This window comes from Sturnus vulgaris, chromosome 3, assembly GCF_052056855.1.
Source record: "Sturnus vulgaris isolate bStuVul1 chromosome 3, bStuVul1.hap1, whole genome shotgun sequence".
Classification (NCBI taxonomy): domain Eukaryota; kingdom Metazoa; phylum Chordata; class Aves; order Passeriformes; family Sturnidae; genus Sturnus; species Sturnus vulgaris.
In genome coordinates, this window is record NC_142245.1 from 76,440,111 (window position 1) to 76,460,981 (window position 20,871).

General features: G+C 37.9%; 1 protein-coding gene across 4 annotated transcripts in view; it reads right to left on the bottom strand.

Annotated features, from left to right (window-relative positions):
- Positions 1-1,363: 1,363 nt before the first annotated feature.
- Positions 1,364-20,871, bottom strand: part of FUT9 (fucosyltransferase 9) — a 96,865-nt gene continuing 77,357 nt past the window's right edge. For all 4 annotated transcript variants that reach the window (XM_014883626.2, XM_088162027.1, XM_088162026.1 and 1 more), the window contains one exon: positions 1,364-3,343. In XM_014883626.2, the coding sequence (XP_014739112.1) occupies positions 2,256-3,335 (1,080 nt within the window). In that variant the 5' untranslated portion in view covers positions 3,336-3,343 and the 3' untranslated portion in view covers positions 1,364-2,255. The remainder of the gene's footprint in view (positions 3,344-20,871) is intronic.

Below are 20,871 nucleotides of genomic sequence, written 5' to 3' on the forward strand. Positions count from 1 at the left end.
CTAACACACAGAACAACTCTCATGATCTGAAGTGAGGAATGAAGTAAAGGATTTTACACATTCACTTTTCACTGAGGTCAATGCAAAGGACTTCCAAATTCCAGCACTGAGGGAATCAGGTTATTGAACCAAACCAGTGGTATGTTCAGTCACTGAGAATTTCACAGTCCTGAGAACAAAATGTCATTATATCCTGTAGGACAGACTATAAGCTATGGCCACTTGCCTTCAAAATGATAAAATACTACTCATATTACATGCATGTCAGAAGTTTGTTTTCAGAAGACTCAGTTTCCTCGTATTGCATTAATTTTCAAGGTAAGCTCATCTTGCTGTATACTGGAATGCTGGTGAGTTTAGGTGATTCACAGTATATTGAAAGCTAGCTGGATCAGAATACAGCTTTTGAAACCATAAGGAGAGCAGAAGTGATTCTATAACTTTTCCATGGGGTTTTGAGTTCTAGAATTTTAACTAATTACTCTTATAGCCTTCTGTGTTTCTATTCCAGTCTGGAATAAAAAGAAAATAAAAATCTGACAAGTCGCATTGTCTTTTGCTAAATATTTATCATTTATCTCTCATTTCCTTACTTCAGCAAATTAAATCTTGCCTGTAAATTTAATCTTAGTTACTTGATTGACTACTTTGCTTGATCAGGGTCTTATACATCTCATAAGCATAAGTCTTTCCAGTGTTTAACTTTTTTCTTTTTTTCCAGTAGCAGGTGTGATTTGCAGCACTTTAACCTGAAAATCCAAGCTGATTTGCTTTCATTTGATACCAAAACAGACCCACGTCTTTAAACCAACCTTGTATATATGAATATATGGTAATCAGAAATTTGTCTTAGCTGAAAGAAAGAAGTAGTAAAATCAAATGACACATGTTTAAAGCAGACGTTTTAAACAGTTGTCACAATCATCACAATTTTGTGTTTGCTATTAGAGCAAATTTAATACTTAAAAACCTACTTATATTATCAAATATTGATAGCAGTTGTTGCTCTGAAGAGTGCATGTTTAATACCACTCAGATAAAATATTTTCAACCCCCCAAATTCCTTAGCTTAATAAATTGAAAGGTTATATGTCAGCCTGATAGCTCATTTACTGAATTCAGCATATTTCTCTCAGAAAATTGATTTAGTAATTTTTTTCCCCACATTTATGTGTCATAACATCAAGTTGTCCAGCTACAGTAATAATTCAAGAGATCTTTGCAGAATTGGGGAAAAATTCACTATTATTCAAGAAATTGTATGAGATAGCTTTCTAAAATTTGTCAGCAAACTGCTTCTAAAAATCCGTGATTACCAGCTGAATTCAGTACATGAGGCTGATGTAATTGAACATCTTTGTTAAAATCTATTTATCTCAGTGTAACACTACTTAAAGCCCTAGTTCAGGCAAAAAATACTTGAGACACATTGAGGGCCAAGGGTGTGCTGCACTTGAATATACTCAAAAATTGGATGAATCTGAGCTTTGGTCACCAGGATTGGCAGTTTTCTCTAAATCTGATTTCTTTTTTCTTCAGAGTGTAAGAAGAGATATATTCCTGAAGCAACATAATGGGCCCATTTGTTAGGAAAGATTTTTAGAAACAAAGACTATCCACTATTTGAATACATTTAAAAAACCATAATTCTAGGTTCACTGCCCTTAAAAAGAGGGCAGTTAATCACACTTCCATAATGTTAGGTATTGTACTCTACTGTGCTTTTAAATGCAAGATGTACATGTGAAACTTTACTGTCTTTTGAAGTATTACACACATTTCTGTCTGGAACAACAAATTATGTTTTAAAATTTCTCTGACATTTAAAAATAGTTTCCTCATTTTCCAAATAGGTTAAACAACAAAGATAATGTTAAAAAGAAAAAAAAACAACAACTAAACAATTGTTAAAAAGGACTACTTCAAGTGTAAGACCGGGACATGTTTCACGGAAAATGTGGAAAATCTTGTTTTAAATTTATAATAAGCAATCAAATACTCTTCAGTGCACATAATTAGTGTCTCTATTATGATTTGAAACTGAGTACTGATGACTGCTGCTGCTGATCTTTTAAAATCTCTTACAAAATATAAATAGGATAGCCAAGAGAGAATAACTGATAAACCATGACATGAGAATCTCTTTTCCTTCCTTTTTTTCTCTTTTCCTTTTCTCTCCACTTGGACTGAAGTCTTTTCTGGCTTCTTCAAAAAAGTGCACACATAAGCACACGCCCACACACACCCTCCACAAATTAATTCCAAAACCATTTTTCTAAATTTCCAATGGACTTGTATTCCTGGTGTCTTTTCACGTGATCACAAGCAAGACATGCATGTGATTCCCAGAACCTAGGAAGATGCACTGAAAAATCCTTCTTCCAGTTGAAATAACTAAGATACATCTTGTTATTTTTGTCAAGCATCAGAAGATACTCTGCCAGCTCTCTGGGGGAGAGAAAATCTTCCACATGTATGAAAGAGTCTGCTGGAATGTAATTCTCATAATTTTCTCTGGAAGGGCCCAGTACAACTGGCACCGATCCAGCCAGAAGAGCATTGTAAAGTTTCTCAGTAATGTAATCTTTGTGGATTGAATTTTCAAAGGAAAGGTAGAATTTGCACGTGGAGATAGTTGGAATCAAGTTTTTATCATTGACGTAGTCTCCGAAGGCTTGTCCGTACGTGTGGATTTCAATGTATTTGCTAAGCTCGTTGTAATACTTGACTCGGGCGTGCTCAGGGTTCCAGTTACTTACAACCCAACAGACCAAATTTTCCTTACTTGGTACTTCAAATGTGAAGGAACTTGTACCAACCATCATGAAGCCATAAGGCACCTGGATATCTGAATCACGCCGGTAAGTCAGGGTCAGGTTAAAAAGGTGTTCAATGCCACTCTTCTGTGGAGTATGAGTTGGAGACTCCAAGTTCATCCAAATCCACTTCTGGAATGGTGGCCTGGCTTGCTGAGGTAAATTAGCCAGATCCCAGCTAATGTCTCTGTGATGAATGAGAACAGCGTGGGATTTGTTATATAGCGAGCGGTCAATAGTCAGGTGGCACCCAGGGATATTGAACATGGTTTGGCAGGATGTTAGATCGAATGTCTGACCAAATGGCCAAACCCAGATCAAAACAGTAGTTTCATTGAGATTATCAGTTTTGGAAGAAAAGAAGTTCTTCATTTTCAACACTGAACTGGCTGATTCTATAGGACCAGAAATCCAGCTATTTGTTGGTTTGATATAAATTAATATAAATGCCATGAAACAACCAAGGATAATGAAGATAATAAAAAATGGCCGGAAAATTCCTTTAGATGTCGATGTCATAATTTGCTCTGAGGAAAAAAGAGGAAGAGAAAGAGAGAAAATGATATCAGGTATTAAATTACATATATGTCCTGTTAAAACATTATTGCAACAGATAGAATTCAATACCACTGAACTGCAACCTCAGAAATTTCCTTTGGATGGAGAGGGCATGGGTTCGTGCACCCTATGACAAAGTGACAATATTTCTCTTCTTCACATTAAAAGCTCACTGACAAATAAAAAGCAGGATTTTAATATGTCTCATACTTGGTGAATTAGTATATATTGAGAAGTTTTTTTGCTTAGAACCTTGGCCAAGCATTTGGAACACATAAGACAGACAAAATTACCCTTTGATTCTATCCTTGTGCCTGTGTAAAGGATAAAATGCTGCAGATTTGTTGCATTTGTATTTGTGTGAACGTGGAGGACATAGGATCAGAGGACTGAAAAAAGAAGGCATTAGAACTTTAATTGGGTAATCAATAAGACTCTTTTTAGAAAACTAGTTCATGTCTAGTGGGATGTCCATAGGGATGGACATTCATGCCTTCTCCAGGGGACTCCTAAAATACCTAGGGGAGGAAGCACCAATAGAGGATTTCCTTATGCAGTCACATATCTCATATATTTCCCACATAAAGAAAAATAAAGAAAAGTTAATATAAAAGATGTCCTTGCATATTTCATGATGATTTTATGTGTTAAAAATTAGGAAAACTAGAGATCTGCTGCATTGTTGTAAGGTATCCTTTTTTTTTCCATGGGGAGATAGGGCTGAGGAGTTCATATAGTCTCCTTTGTCCTTGCTCTAGTTGTTTCCTGCTGAGAGAAGTGATCAATCTCTTTCCAGAACTACTCTTCCATATGGTTCTTACAAAACCTAACAAAGTTAGGGGTAGTTAATTGCTGACCTTTGATCCTGAATGTAGCCCTAGAACTCACAGATGTTCTAAAACTAAAAGTTAACCACACAGCACCATGGCATACAAGGGAAAAGGAGGGGAAGTCAGTTACCAGAAAAAAGTGTTCTGAATATACTGTCACACTGTAGATCCTACAATGCATTACAATTAATGGAAATTTTGTCCTTCTTTTTACTGCACATTTTTCAATTTTTTGTGCTTTGTTATCTTGGCTAGGTAACCCCACAAAAAATTAATAAAAACCTCACCCCTACAAATAGAAAAATATATAATATTATATAGACATATGTGCATATTTATATATAGATATATAATCAAAGTCAAAGAAAGCAGAAAGTGAATTTCAGGCCTTTTAAACCTTTAAAAACTTTCATAGCTCATCTCTTCCTATCTATGAAATAAGTCATTAAATTCAGAATAAAGACATGGTAGAATGTGATTCAGAGGTCCAGTAATAGCACATAACTTTGCTGTCTTTGTGAGTGCAAAAACTGATGTGTGAGTGTAGCACTACAGTTACAACAGAAATGTTTTCACATTCATTGTTGAGAAAAGGAAAAAGGAGGGAACATCATGCTTAGCTTTACTCTAACACTGTATCTTGAAGAAAAGGGAATTTGCCACAGTATCTTCCTTGGTTTTGGGAAGATGGATGGTCTTAATTCTGGTTTTAGTTATAGTGGTGGGTTAATCTTGTCTGGCTGTCAGATCCACCCAACCACTCTCTCATTATCTCTCCTCAACAAAATATGGGTAGAAATTAAGATGAAAGTCTCTGGGGTTGAGGTAAGGACAGGAAGGTCACTTACCAGTTACTGTCGTAGGCTAAACAAGATTCATCTTGGGGCAAAATAATGTAATTTATTGCCATTTAAAATAGATTTATGTAGTGAGAAACAAAGACAAATATTAAAACAAATTTTTCTCCTCATCTTCTTCCTAGGCTCAGCTTCCTCCTTCATTCTCAACTCCTATACCTCCTACCCGACCCTGAGCAGTGCAGGGGGATAGGGAATGGAGGTTTGTGATCAGTCCACAACTATTCCTCTTGGCTGCTCCTTCCTCCTCATACATTTCCCTTCCTCCAAAATGAATCCTTCAAATGGGATACAGTTCCTTCAGGGAGAAAAAAACAAACCCTTAGCTACTGGGTGGGCTATCCAAGGGATGCTGTTTCTACAGAACACATCCTGTTGCTCTGACATGGGATCCTCCCCAGGCCACCATGGGCTGCAGGGGAATCTTTGCTCTAGTGCCTGGAGAACGTCCTGCTATCCTTCTTCTCCGACCTCTGTGCTCACAAGGTTGTTTCTCATGTTTTCCCCCTCATTCTCCACTGCTTGTACCTTTCTTAAATACCCTTTCCCAGAGGTGCCACCACCTTGGCTGCAGGGCTTAGCCATGCCCTGCAGTGGGTGTGTTGGAATATGCTGGAATTGGCATGGAGTGGTCCCAGCAGCTCTTCAGAGAGGCTGTCTGGCAGTCCCTGCTGCCAGTGCCTGGGCACAAACACCTCCTACAATTAAATCAAAAATATGGTATGCTGAGTCTGGTGCTTTTGTCTAGGCCCTTTTCCTGAAGGATATAGTTTAGCAGGCCCTCTCTGCTTTCAGCAAAATGACCCTGAGTGGACTAAAGGAGGGGAACTGCGTGTCCATGGCTTTTCCACTTGTTCCCATCAGTTTAAATCCCTCTGAGAGAAAAACGAGGCTTTACAGCAACATTACATTGGCTTTTTCTAGCCTGTGTTGATTGTTGCTGGAAAATAAGTCTAGAAGGAAGGTTATGACTTATGAGAGCCTAAGACTGCTTCCTTGTCTTGCTACAGGGAAAGTGAGAATGGGACCTCTAAGGAAGAAGGGATTTAGGTTGAACAGCTCTAGTAGATGCAGCTCAAGGAAAAAGCAAGAGGATCAGCCGATATTAATGTAAAGCTGTTCTTTGTTTCTGTGCTTTTGAAAGCAATACACAGAATAGGTATAACTTATCACTGAACAGATAGTGTGAGCTGAGTTTAGACAATAGATTGGGAAACATATTTATTCACAGGAGCTGATAGTTTTCTAGGGATTGAAAAGGATGATGAAAAATCAGAAAAGGATTTTAACATTGCGCCTTGTAACATAGCCACTCTCCAGTTAAAAGCCCTTTGACTCAAGTCTCTGATGGGGATTATTTTACACTAAGCTCTTCTGCTAACTAATAACAACCCCCTGCATCATCACATGACAATTCTTACTACATAGGAAGTGACCAGATAATATGTATTAAGTTCTGTGCTTGAAATTCCAGTTTGTCCAGACTGTTGCATTTGTGTAGGAAGCTTTTGAACTGTAGAGCCAATGTGAGGATAATCACTTGTTGTTTGTGCTACCCCAAGTACCAATATTAATATTTGACCATGTTAAACAGATGAGTTTACCTATCTTTGTCTCTTCTGGATTAATTTCTTCTCCTGGCTTTGCTGCCCTGTGAATGCATGTCCCCCTTCCTGATCTGGATGGTTCTTAGTTTTTGCCTTTTACCAAAACACTAACCTACATCCACACTGTATAGTCCTTTATAGTCCTGCATCCTTTGGATTAAGGAAACTAACCATTCCTTATGCAGACTCACAGATCCATTAGATGTACTGGCATCACTGGCACGCTTTGCTCTGAAACTACTGCTAATGGGATGGATGGTGGAAAGGGTTCTAACAGCAAGACCCATTAAAAAATTGAATGAGAGTCTTGCAAGGAAGCAGAGGACCTGAGCAGACTCCTAAAAGTAGCTATAGGCTGAGGAGCTGGACAGGATTTTTTCATGAGGTTCTATTTTTGTATTCCATTTTGTGGAATACAGTAATAACTTTTAAGATGTATATTGGGAATAGCAGCAATTTTCATGATGAAGTACTAACAGAATAGATAATTTCTGTGCTTCTAAAGGCAGATTGAGGAACCTATGGAATGGACCAGCAAACTGCTTTCATGGCTTTTGGGACTGAGTCCTGTGCACAGTCAGGCAGCAGTAAGTACAGCAAAGGCATGTGTTAAGCATTTGTTGACAAATATTATTTACATAGCATCATAAAATGGTTTCAGTTGGAAAGGATTTTTTTGAGAAGTAGCCTGTGTGCAGCACTAGGACATAAAGGTTATGGTGCACTAGAATTCATAGATTATTTTTTCCATAATAATCTCCAAAGTGGAGAGTCTTTTCTATAGTTATTTATGCTCTTCTTTTTTGTGTCCATTAACATCCCATTGTAATTCTCACTATAAAGGTGACACTAAGGAGACATTTGTTACAAGCCATCCAGGCAAGTCACCTTAGTTCACCCTTCCTCTTTCATGGCTTTCCTTCCACCACAGAATCACAAATTTCCTTTCTGTGGATTCCCTCCCCCATGCATGTCAGAGTCTGAAAGGAAAACTTTGTCAAAGAGATTACTGAGAAAGTTTACTGAGTTTTTGCCAGCTGGAAGAATTCTGTACTTTTGATAGTTTTGTTATAAAGTACATTTCAGAGTGTTGTGGTGTAGCAAGTATTTTCTAGGTGCTTTTTTTCCCAAGTTAAAAGTATAGTATTTCATCACTACAAGACTGTTTTTCTCGGTACAAAACTGAGCAAGGCTTCTTTTTAAGTGCAAGTCTTGGCATTCCATCAGCAAGCAACTGCATTTAGCAGCAACACACACAGGGAGATAGTAGTGGGGTATCAGCCCTGTTAACCCCAAGTTTACCAGGCAAGGCTTGCAAAAATGTATCTCTCTTTTTTGAATGCATTATGTTTATTAAGAAAGAAAATTGGATTTTATGGAAACTGTTTTTCCATATTTTCATTGCAATTGGGACTTCTCAGTCATTCCAGAAGGGACAGATATATTTTGGGATTTTTTCTGATTATGCAATAGTGCAGGCAGGAGAAAATATAACCTTTCTCATCAATGATATTGATGCCTATTTCTCTGGCATTTTTTTCACCAGTTTCTCAAGGTTTTGCCAGTAGCCCAAAATATATCACTGCTTGCAGAGGTATAACTTTCATTACTAGTCTAGTACTGATATTTTCCAAAGGAAAAAGACAGTATTTTAAAATAAAAATGAAGCAAAGATTCTTAAAAGCATGGACACTGAATAATGAACAAAAAATCACGTTAATTTTCACACCTTAGAATTCTTTGGCATTTGGGGCTAACTTTTGTCTTCCCCACCAGCTGGTCTCAGGATTCCTCAGGTAGAAATACTTGATGTCAATACAGCCTCTGAGGATCACTCCTGGGATCAGAGTGGGTGAAGAGCAGAAGGACTTTGAGGTTAACAGAGGTGTTAGAAGTAGGTACCTCTAGAAGAAGACAATCTAGGTAGATACTTCAGGGCTATAAAAGTTGAATGCAGTGGGAACTGATAGCAATCACAAGAAAACAATTGTTATTGTTAGAAAGAAGGCTGATTTGAGATTGCACTCCCTGTCCTCTGACATGTTTTACCATGTTTTGGTCATGGTATATCTACATTTAAGCTAACAGCTGGATTTTCTTAAAGCACTCTTTCAATTAGCTGGAGCTTTTTCCCCTGCAGTATTAAATAAAACCTGATTGCCTCAGGATAGCCAGTGTGTAACTTCTTATCTCCAAGTCACTGCTGTATGGACATGCCCCCAGGTGCTTTTACTTCAGCTCTCTGAAACTGAAGAGTGTTCCTTTTTACTGGAATTAACTCTCACTGCTCCTTGTTAAGCTTCCTCTGTTGCAACCAGAACAGTGGATTCCCCCCCCCCCCAACAACCAAACAAACCAAACACAGGCTTGCTTCCACACATTTCCATGCCTGTCCACAGATTTCTGAAAACAGCCCAGCATGAAAAGGCTCAACAGAGCTGCACAGAGTTAAAAGGCTGAAAACTGAATGAGCTGCTGATCTCAGACTGCATATTTTTATTCTACTGTTTACAACATTCTTTTTCTTCCCCTCTCCACCTCATTTGTTTTCAAGTTATTTGCTAATTCCACAGATTCCAGTTTTGTGTATTTGCACTCTGAGAGCAGTATAGAATCATTTCATTCAGTGATGGTAAATTTTACTTAGAACAGTTTTAGAAAAATTACCTAAAAGCACCCCGAGGACAGGTAGCCATTAAGATAGATTGCTTAGGGATGTGCAGAAGCTATCACTGGAGACTGGTAAGAACAAGGTTAGACAAGCACCACTAAGCAATGAGAGATCAGATTGTGCCCCCAGGTCCTAGGGCTGGGCTAGAATGACCTCACTTGATTCCTTCCAGCCTTGTGCTCATAACATTAAACTCAGATTCTTATAAAATGCACCTAATAAGAACACAAATTGGCAGTCCAAAACTGCAAAGAATTGCAGAATAAATGAGTAAAAACATCCCCCATCTTCAAAGTTGTCTTTCAAACTACAAAATAGCCACACAGTACAGAGTGAAAGTATGAAGGAAGGTATAGAAATTACGTGGACAACAGCAACTACAAAATCCCTATTTGCAAAGGCTAAACCTAAATCTTCCTGTCAATTGCTTGATGGGGTACTGCTGCTTTTTTTGGTGTATATTTGAATCTTGACCCCTCCTGAAGAAAACTATTCTCAGCTTCCGTCTCCAAATTGCTGTGCAATGCACAGCATCCTGCTACGGCTCAGCAGCCCCCAGCACTCCCCCTGACTGTCATCTATCCTCTCCCTCTCTCCATGGCAGTCACACACTGTCACTCTCCAGCTGCTTATGCAACAGCTCAGTGGTTTCTTACTGTGATCCAACTGTACAGCAAAAGATATTAGCCAGGGACACAGAGTCTCTCAGAGCAGCCGGGGGAAATGGCTAAAGCACTGCTGTCCATACTGGAGTGACTCTATATCCACCAGCACCACCACATATAAAAAAATTACAGTCCTATCAGCAAGAAACTTTTCCAGACAATCCGGAGTTAGTGTCAGGACACTCCACATGTCAGCAGCATTGCTTTATAATCATGAGCTTTCAAGTTTGCTTCAGAGGGTACAGGAAGTACCCTTTCCTTCCCTTGGCACAATTGAAAAATAAATGCCATGCAAAATGCCTCAGCAGCGTTGCCAGCCTTGGTAGCATGCAGACAGAACCTTTTTTACCTTAACTTCCACGTTTGCTTGTCCACATCACAGCTAGTGTATGACCGACAGCAATCTGTGAAAGGGGTGGTGGCTTTCCATACTGTGCTAGGTACAGAAACTGGAGTTCTTCACTGCTGTAGCTTAGTAGCAAATTTTATCTGCCTTGTCAGGAAAGAGCTTTTTATCTTCCTGAATATAAAGCTCATCCTAGTTATGCAGCACAAGCCAGTCCATGCCTCTTTCAAAAGCCCTGAAAAGGCTCTGCACAAAATGAAGCTGATCAAAGAAAAGCGCTCCTAAAGCAAGTGGTCTCTTCCTCCCTTCTTTCCATGTGGTTTGGGAACAGCAAACTGCTGTTCTCTCTGATTCTGCCAGAATTGCAGAAAGAGCTCTTCAGCAGCTTTGTGACTGGCTTGTAAAACTGCAGCCAGCCAGCTGAAATATGAATAACATACCTGCACAAGCTATGTATTTGTGATGGCCACCTGCCCACCAGAAGGCCCTGACTAACTCACAGTGCTGGGAAAATGATGTGAGCGAAGCCAGAGAGGGAGCAGGAAGCAGCAGGAGAAGAACCATAGGCATTCCTGTGCACATAAGTTAAACTCCCTATCAAAAAATCACATTTGCTTCTGACTGTTTTCCTAATATGTAGTTCCCTTCTATGGTGGAAAAAAACCTCCTCCTGTGAAGAAGATAAATTTTCAGAATCAGGAAAAAGCAGAGGATGCCTACATATAATATTGAACACTTACTCAAGGGTATATTAGTTCTGTGGCAAAGCAAGGCTTTTGGAGCTCTGAGCACCAGCTGTTTGTGTAGATATGATTAGAGACTAGGTACAGTAGTTACACTGCTGTATCTTGCTGCATAAGCAAGCTCAAAAAATTTAATTGAGATTTAATGCTGCCTTTTTTGCAGATACAACTTCAGAGATCTGAGGATTTTGCCAGTGGCAACATAACTTGTGAGATAACTCTGTAGCCAGGAAAGAAAGCCTGAGAGGCCTTTAAGAAATACCATAAATCCCCCATAATCTGATCTCTGCTTAACATTTCACTTCTCTGCTTGCCTAGCACCTTTTCCTTAAGAGACTCATTATACCTCTAGGTTTGGGATCTGTATATATATATATATATATACAGATATAATTGGTTTTTTAGGATGCAGGTCAATGTTCTTGGTTTAATTTGAAAAATCTTCTGTGCTATGGATACTAGTTGCCAGTGAGACAACACCTGCCCTAGGGAGAAAAGAAAGCTACTGAAATACTCAAATCAGTTGCAATCTGCTCTGTGGCTGAATTGGAGAATTTACTACTACATTAACAGTGAAGAGAGGTGATCATGTATAGGCTTACTTTTAAAAAATATGTCCATATTCTTTGCAAATGAGACTTTCTCCCCACCCCAGAATGGAAAGGTGGGCATTTGTTTTACAAATACAGTCAACAGAATTGGGTTTCTTGACTTTCTGAGTTAAGAAGTAACTAAGTGTTGGTCAAGAGGATTCAGACACCAAGAGTCCTCATCCAGGTTCTGCCAGTTGTCTAAACGCAGAACTTGAGCATGATCCTCACTGATCCAGCTTTCTTAAAATCCCATCAGTGGCTCAAAGCTTCAGGTTAGATTCTGTGCATAGAGAATGCAAATCCTTCATATTGTAATATACTGCCAAAAACAATGGCTGCTTATTTTTTCATCTGGGAAAAGTGCAATTCAAATAAGTTATAGATTGTAGAGCACTTATGTGTGTAAGGACACCAGCACTAATTGGAAGAATGGAAAAACACCACCAATCATTTTCATAGCACCAACAGCTATGTTTTCAAGATTACTTGTGTTGGTAGTACCAAATATTTCAAAAGAATAAGCTGTTAAGTGTCGGGATGGAAGGTGATTATAGAACAAGACGCTTGAATGAAATACTTGTCTTGCTGGAGTAAGATTAGTAATTCACTATAAAGGTTATACTACATTGTAAAATTTGGACACTGAAATGAGAGCAGGAGACTTTTAAGATCTGATAGAAGTGCCTTTTTACTGAAACACAGGGAGAAAAAGCAAAATCCACAAAAAGCAAATTCAGAAACTTTCCTAATAAGTTTAAACATGTGCATGCTCACAAACTGAAACATAATGTTAATCACTCAAAAGCTAATGCGTGATAAAACAAGAATGAAAGCATATTTTAAAAACAATATATATTTTAGATAGTGTATACTATAAAACCAGCAAAACTAACAATCCCTCAGCCTCTCAAACTGCACACTCTTCTGAGAAAACAAAATTTCAGTTGAGAGAAAGCAGTCATTAATTTCTTGGAGTGTCTCTTTGTGTGCATAACAAAAGGAAGAGCAGACAGCTGGAACTACAATTCTAACAAGCTAAGAAATACAAAGCTTAACAAAGCCACTGAAGATACTTTTCTCGTAGAAAAGAAAAAACCTGAAGTCCTTCAGTGAAGAAATAGCAAATACACAAGAGGAATGGGTTGAAGGAACAATTGTCTGAAAAAATGCTCCAGTAGCTACAAACACCGACATGTTCTAAGGTGATGTTTTCCTTTTACTACTTACTCTCCAGGTTAACGTAGACACTGATGCCTCTGAGAGCAACTCAAGGTTAGAACATGGCAATGAAGAATATTCTGCACAGGCTGCTGACAAAACATTGTACAAAACAGACCAGCAGATAGTCCAGAGATCATATTTCTTTTGAAAAGGCTCAAGCTGTTTGCTATTTCTTAGCCTATTGTATTCCATTTAAGCATCTTAAAAAGTTAAGTTAAATGTTCTTAAAAAGAAGTTAAATGTTTGCAGTCTAAGTTTAATTCTAATATTCAATTTGCACTTGATTTTAATGTTCAATTACTGGATTTTAGTGTCATACATTATTCTACTCTTAATAGAGAGAAAAATTCCATAATGGATTAATGAATGTTTTGCCACTACAGTAACAATTCAATGTACAATTTTTTACTGTATCTTAGAAAAACTATTTGCCAAGTAGTCTTTTTCCCATCGTAAGGTTTGCAGCCCATAGTCTTTCTCTGGTACAACTTTACTGCCTATTAAAACTAGGCATTTAAAAAGTGGAAAGAAAGAGATTTCCTTTGTTCCTACAGTGCACGGAAGATTTTATATAGCAATCTTACTCAGAAAGTAACTTTCTAAAGAAAGTCTGCAGAGATAGGTAGGAAGAAAGACATGGAGAAAGAAAAAGAGAAATGGAAATAAACTGTAAAATATTAAAAAAGGGGTCTAGATATGAGGTCAGCAGCATTTAATTCTGTATTCCGTTGCTTTAAGGACATTGGTGTAAAAAAGCATAATGGTAAGCTGTTGCATTTTCAAACAGACTGAGAATCCATAATTCAGTTTAGCAAATGTGTGTAGGACTACATTGATGACAAAAATGTTAAGAGGAACCTAAATCCCTGGTTGATTAGGCTAGTCCATGTCCTAAGAAGCTCCAAACCAGAAACAGGCTCTACTAGGAGGAATCGGGGGACATGCTGCAACCCCCTAAAAACCTCTGTTCATTTGTCTTTTAGTGCTGGTCATGCTTAAACTCTCTCTGACCCTCTGCCTTTCAGACTCCTGTGCTCTTAGCTGCCTGGTGCCAGCACATTCCCAGAAGGGGCTCATTCTTCTCGAGGAATGGCCACTCAAAATCAATAAACCACCTATTACCCCAGCTCTGAGCCCTAAGGAAATAGATGTGCCTACAAGAGCAGACTCCATCCTAAATGCACTGGTAACAGCAGTTTTTTGTTTGTTTGAGTTTAAAGGAAACAGACATAGGATGAAGTCCCTTTATGCAGAAATTGAAGCTATGACCTATTAGATATGAATCTCTCTTCAGCCTGAAGTGATTCAGACCTCAATATTCCAATTTCCTTAAAGGTTTTCTAGCTCCTAGACAATGTCTGTCGATTTTACAATGTGCAAGAGCTTTAGGAATAGAGGTGAGCAATCCTTTTCTTCTCATTGGAGGCCTAGTTGCTAATCAAGACAATACTATTTTCTTTTGACCTCTTTCTGTCTCCTGCCTATTGACTCCCTAATGATTTATGCCCAGGGGCACATCTGCAGCAGTAGAAGGTAGAGTCAGCTTCCTTTCCCATGCAGTTTATAGCCCTGTAAAGAGAAGCTGAAAGAGGAGGTTTAAATCTCCATTGTTGGAAAGACCACAAAAACTGGTCTTTATTTTGGGTGTATCATTTTCTGGCTGTGTTTCAAAAGGTGTAATTTCCTAACTTCTTCATAAAAGGAAAGGACAAGATCCCTGCTCTTGAGGGAGGATTCCCAGCTCTGAATCCCAAGAAGGACCCAGGCCTTTTAGAGCACTGGATGTATCTTGGTGAAGGATGGAGGAAGACACATCTCAGTTCTGTCCTGGGCTGCCTCTTTCACTGTTTGTGCTGTGTTGCACTTATAGGTGCCCAACAGATTGTCTGCATTAGGTGGGTGCTCCAGGAACCCTAATGAAGCTTTTGGGCTAACAACCAGATCTGCTAATGGCCAGCACGTGGTGGTTGTTGAGGGCAGCCTTTGATCTCTGTGGTCAGTTGTGGTCAAATGTCACACAAAACAAATGTTAAAGTACCACAAAGACTTCTTCCCAGCCAAATTAAATGGGATTTCTGCTAGAATATATGTGTATTGTAAGTCCTCCTAAAGGAAGTTTAATTTAAAGCAATAATAATAATAATGTTAGGAAATCTTTATTTCACTGACAAGGACATTGATCTGCAGGACAGCACTGTTTTACCAGGGCAATTAGAGCCTGCTGATGCCCTGACAAATCTCAAACACAGGACATAGAACAAAGTGGCAGAGAACGTCCTGGCTCTTTTATCAGTTTAACCTGAGTTTAGTTGAGTAGAATTTAATTTGAGTTAGGCACTAATCACTTTCTGTCTCACAGGTACCTACAGTGTGAGACTACTTTTCTTTAATAAAATACTTTCAAATCTACCAATTACGAGTACCATAGATGCAAAATAAATGCTGCTCTAGTAATAACAATACATTCATATTTGAAATGTCTTTCCCTAAAGAATCTTTTGGACTTCTGCAAGCATAAAGTTTTAATCACAGCACAGTCAGAAAATTATTACTCAAATTACTTTCTCTAGAGTGAAAAAGGAGTGGAAATCAAACCCAGGAAAGATAAATAATTTTCACAATATCATGAAAATTTGAACAACTATGACTTAAATTTGCATCAAAACAGTTGAATCTGTGGGATAGAATTTTTACTTAAAAAAAAACTTCACCAGAAGTTAGTCATATCACATTTATTCAGATCAGATATCTTTTTTATGTATCTTTGTTTTAAATCTCCTAAAGTACATCAAAATCTTCTTGATTGAGGTAAATTAGTACAGGGAAAGGGAAGATTTAATCCGATTAAAGTCAATGACCCCTTGATCTTTAAAATAAGGAAAACCACAACCCTTTTGCAGAACTATAGTTGAAATTCTACCAGCAGAGCTGGATTTGCTGAAAGACAAGAAGTATCAGAGATGAAATCTTGCTCACAGAAACACTGGAAAACCTATTAATTTCAGTATGGTTAGGGTTTTGTTCTTTCAGTGGATTGCAGCAACATGTAAGAAGAGAAAAAAAGAGAGCTTGAAAGCTATTCCTTTGTGTTCCTTTAAATTTAACTTAGAATAAAAATCCTAAGGCAACTCAGGAGACAGCAAGAGAGATGTAAGTCAGAGCACAGGGAATCTAAAATTTGGAACAAGGTGCAAATAATAAACACCCTCCCTTACGCACACACATGCAGTGCCTCACACAATCTATAACTTCAGGAAAGATTTAATCATCCTTTTGAAGTGTTTCTCAGTTTTCACACCTGCCACATTTTATAAACACATACTTCTATGTATACTTATATATATATGTATATACACACACACTATGTTTGTGGTATTTGTAGCACACTTAATTCTTTAGATTCCCTGAAGTGTACTTTATCAATTATGCTTTATATTTCTTTGTATCTGTACCGTTACCTCTCTACATATGTGGTATGCAAACACACACACACAGACACACACACAAGAGGAACTTCTGAATGTTTAGTGCCCAAGCTGCTGGCTGGCTGGAGGCTCTGTCCCAAGGAGAAATGCTTCTGCTGTGTTGTCCTTATGAGATGTGCTGCAATGTGACAGCCAGTGGGTGCACTGGAGTCACTACTACTGCCATCCTGGCAAATAGGAAGGAGGGAAACAGAGCACTCAATTCACTGGGGCACTGAGACCCAGTGAAAAGGAGGCAGAAAGTAGAGACAGGTAATATTATTAAAGGAGAAATAAAATCTTTTTCTTTCTTATGTGCCTTAACTCTTTTGTCAGGGAGAACATGAAAGAATGTATTGCTCTGAAACAATTATTTCAGCAGGAAACAGAGCAGCAGGATGAACCCTGAAATCCTGAAGGTTATTTACAGCATGAGATGCATGAAACCTCTATATAAATTACTAGAGATGGGAAATCTGCCTTTAGATTTCTGGAAAAAGTCTAGCAAGGAACAGAAGGCAGTTGCTCAGATTAGAATTCTGATGAAATATGTTATGGGGGAATTGGGTGAATTTACTCCCCATTAAGCAAACAAGCATGTTTATTGATACAGCTGATATGAACAGAAAGCTTTAAAGATAAATGATTCTTAAATTCCAATTTAAGGTTCATTCGTATTCTGTCCCTTTTTGCATTTTCAGCATCAGCAATTATTATCAACTTCTTTCTTATTACCAGCCAGTTTCTTTCAAGTCTTCTGTTCTTTAAGGTTTTGACTTATGCATAAGACAAACATAATTGTTTTCAACCAGCTATATCTAGTGGATTAATTTTAGTTGCCAATAGATGCCTAGGATTTATGAACATGTTTAAAATTTAATAAAAATTCTAAGAACATGTTAAAATAAAGCCTTTTAAAGGCTTTTTCTACATATTTTCTGTTTGGTTTTTTGAGTTATTCAGGTTCCTATGTCACGTTCAATACCTTAGCATCTGGTTTTGTTATTTATTGTTCTGAAATTATGCTCTGCAATGCCAAAAGGGAAGATCAAAATGTAAGTAGAATTTGGTACAACAAATAAAGGGAAAGACTGAAGATGAGAGGAGTATTTTTAAGAGGTGTAAGTACATGTGCAGAATACTTTTAAATAGATCCCAAATCATTTAATATTAACTGGAAAATAGAGTTTTCAGATACCCATGAAATAGTTAGAACATTCCATACAGTTTAAAGGCAGTTTCTCTGCTTTAAGCTGTTTGTTTGAATGCCAAGCAAGCATTTATTCAATGTTTATGGTGTAAGCATTTAAATAGAAAGTAAATTATTACTTAACAGTACTTGAGTGCGATTGACAGATATTGGAATTTGAGTGCACTCTGTGCTACCTAAAATGATAACAAATGAAATGTGTGCATCCAGAAGAGCTGGTTTTGGATGGATGAACTTGACTTGCTGATGAAAGTAAAATGAAATAAATTACACTTCAAGCTCTCTGAAACTGGCATATAATGCTGAACTGAACTGTAAGTATTTCACTAGGAGACTTCAAATAGGTTGTCTAAGATTTTTTTAAAGCCTAAATAGAGAATAAAATACAATAACCTCCATGAGACTTCTGGAAAGATACTTTAAATTGTCATTTTATGTAAGGAAGCACGGCAGAGTTTTGCAGAGCTGATGTTTTGATGATATGATTACTCTAGCTAGATTTATTTTCTCTTTTGGCTTTTACATCACTGTGTTATTTACCTGCCTCATATAAGGAAAATTAGGTACAAATAACAGCATGCAGAAAAATGTGGATCAGAATTTAGCTTTGGAATAGATTGATTTACAAAATTTAATAACAATAGAAACTTTTCCACTGCTATAATTATTTGAAGTGAAGAGTAAACTTTTAAAATTTATTTTCCAAAATCCTGCAGTGTATAACTTGTTCTCTGCCAGTGGAGGACAAACTCAGATTTACTGTACAGAAGCTATAAACTACGGTGGAAATGACTTTCTTATTTTCATTGGACAAGATGAATTGTGTCCTTTGTTCCCTATTCTCTCTTCATAAACTGCTTCTGATTTTTTGATGCATTGTGCATAAAACTCTATTTTGATCTATGAAAGTTCAAAGAGACTCGACCACAAAATGTTTATTTCTTTTTCCATTATCAGTTTGTCAACACAAAAATCTACCTTGGGAAAGTTGAGTTTGCTGACATTTTCTCAGGGTTGCTTTTTAGTCATATTTGAAACAAATGTTCAGGGAAGCCCAAATATGCTTTAATGCCAGTGTACCTCATTAGGGAGAGATTAGTTTGCTCTGAAAAAAAAGGGGAACATTTCAATATCACAAAAATTTGCCAGGGACAAAAAACCATCCCAGCTATCATTAAGGTTCCCTTAATGGCTGGAAGATTTCTTCTGCTGTCTAGCTTGGTGGAGAGATACACAGAGTCACATGCTGTCAGGATGGGATATGAAAAGAGCATCACATCCTGCTCATGAGCTGTAAGACTGAATTACCTCCTGAAAGAAAGAGGGGAAGAAATGTATCTCGCCTTGATACAGACATAGCCTGAGTAATTAGTAGTTTCTGTCAGGAGGCAATCCAGCAATGGTTGCTCTGGCAGCAAGCACCCATGGGAGTACCAGTGTGTCCTAAGCTTCCCAGTATCCTCTAAGATTTCAAGTAAGGGCACCTCAGAGGACCTGCCTTAAAGATGCACATGGACAATGTTTCTGAGTCTCCTTATGGCTGTAACCTCAGATATCATGGTCCTACTAATAGGTTGACCCACTCTCTTAACTGTCCCTCTAATATTTTTTTCCCTTCTACTGTTCCCTTTTCATAATTCTTCTGACCCTGTTTTCATCTTTACTCCCTTTCTTTTTGGAGCAATGTCAGAACCTTTCAATTTCTCAGAATTAGAAACTAGGGAAGTCAGTCAGCTCCAGCAGCATACAAACCACTTCACTGAAGTATCCAAATAACACTGCCAAAGCCTCTTTTCCCATCCTTTGTCATTATTTATAATTTTTTTTATTTACAGTGCATTTACATAAGACACATTAGCAGAACTTTGAGTGTTCTTGATGGGGCCCAGAATGTTAATCCAACAACAATTAATTCATATGTGGAAATTGGTGGAATAAAGATCTATGAGAAGACTGGGGGAAAACGACTTGGAAGCACAGCATTTTTTTTCTTTGTGTACTGTTCCTCTGAGAAAGGGGAAAGATTACCAGTGGTCAGACAAGGAATATTAAAGAACTGGAAGCCTTTAGACTCCAAGAGTATGCAGGAGCGACCAGATCTCCAAACTCATCCAGGTGACAGAAACAGAGTCAGATTAACAGAGGCAGGTAAAGGTGGCAGAACAGAGGCAGCTTCTTGATAGTTGTTTTTCTGTTAAAGATATAATATATATATATATGTCCTACTGTGCTATTTATTCTGTACTATTGAATCAGAATTGAAGAATCGTGGATTTGCTATGTTATTATTATGCAGAATTAATTTCCATGTCTATGAATGTTTGCACTAAGAGTGCTACAGTTACTTTCATGGAGGTGCAGGGTGCATTGCATCCCTGACATTTCATGTAGGCTTTTAATCTTACATGCATTTCATACCAGCCTCACTCTACTCATTCATTACTAGAGTTAGACCTCGTTACTTCAGCAGCAGACACTCAAAATTAAAAATGACTGCAGGATCTATTCACTGTCACTTTCAAGTGTACTCGTTACCCAGTTAATGAGCATGAATTAAAAATCCCATGAATTTGGTTACAACACTTTATTTTGCACACACTTTCTGGATCTGTGATTGCAGGTTTTGTGCAGATTGCCATGCAAATACCTCATTCAAAATAAGAGGTATTATGTTCTTCTGTCTGTGTTCAGCTCTATCTGCTCCCAAACCAAATTTCCTGTCTGTCCTGATTCTCAGATCTTCTGGAAGACTCTGTCTGCAGGTGACAGCACTAAGACCAGTGATGATACTCTGAACCAAACTGCTTTTTCCCATCTTCCTCAACATGCCTGATCCAGAGCCTGCATCTACCTGGTCCTCTACTGATCTTTAGTGAGGTTCCATACTAGACCTCACTTTTAATAGGCTTATATATCTGTAGGCTTTCAATATGTTTATGTAATTTAGAATCACTGTTCTCAAACTTTCCCTTTTGATTGGCCCCAGTATAAATATGACCACTAAGCTGTCAAAATATCTATACTCCAAACTGGTCAAGTTATGATTCCACAAAAAGCAGCATAATAAACAAAACCACAGAATGATATAGAGTATAACTATTATCAAACTGAGTACAACACATTCCTTCTGTAGCTGCCAGTGAAGAAAATCACTTAGATGAAGCAGAGCAAGGGAAGCTTAATAAATAAATGATAGAGTGAAGGCAGTTCTTAGCCCCCTCCCTTTTAACTTTAATGGAAAAATCTCCTAAGGAGAATAATTCCAAACAGCTGCTTGGGATAGGGTAACA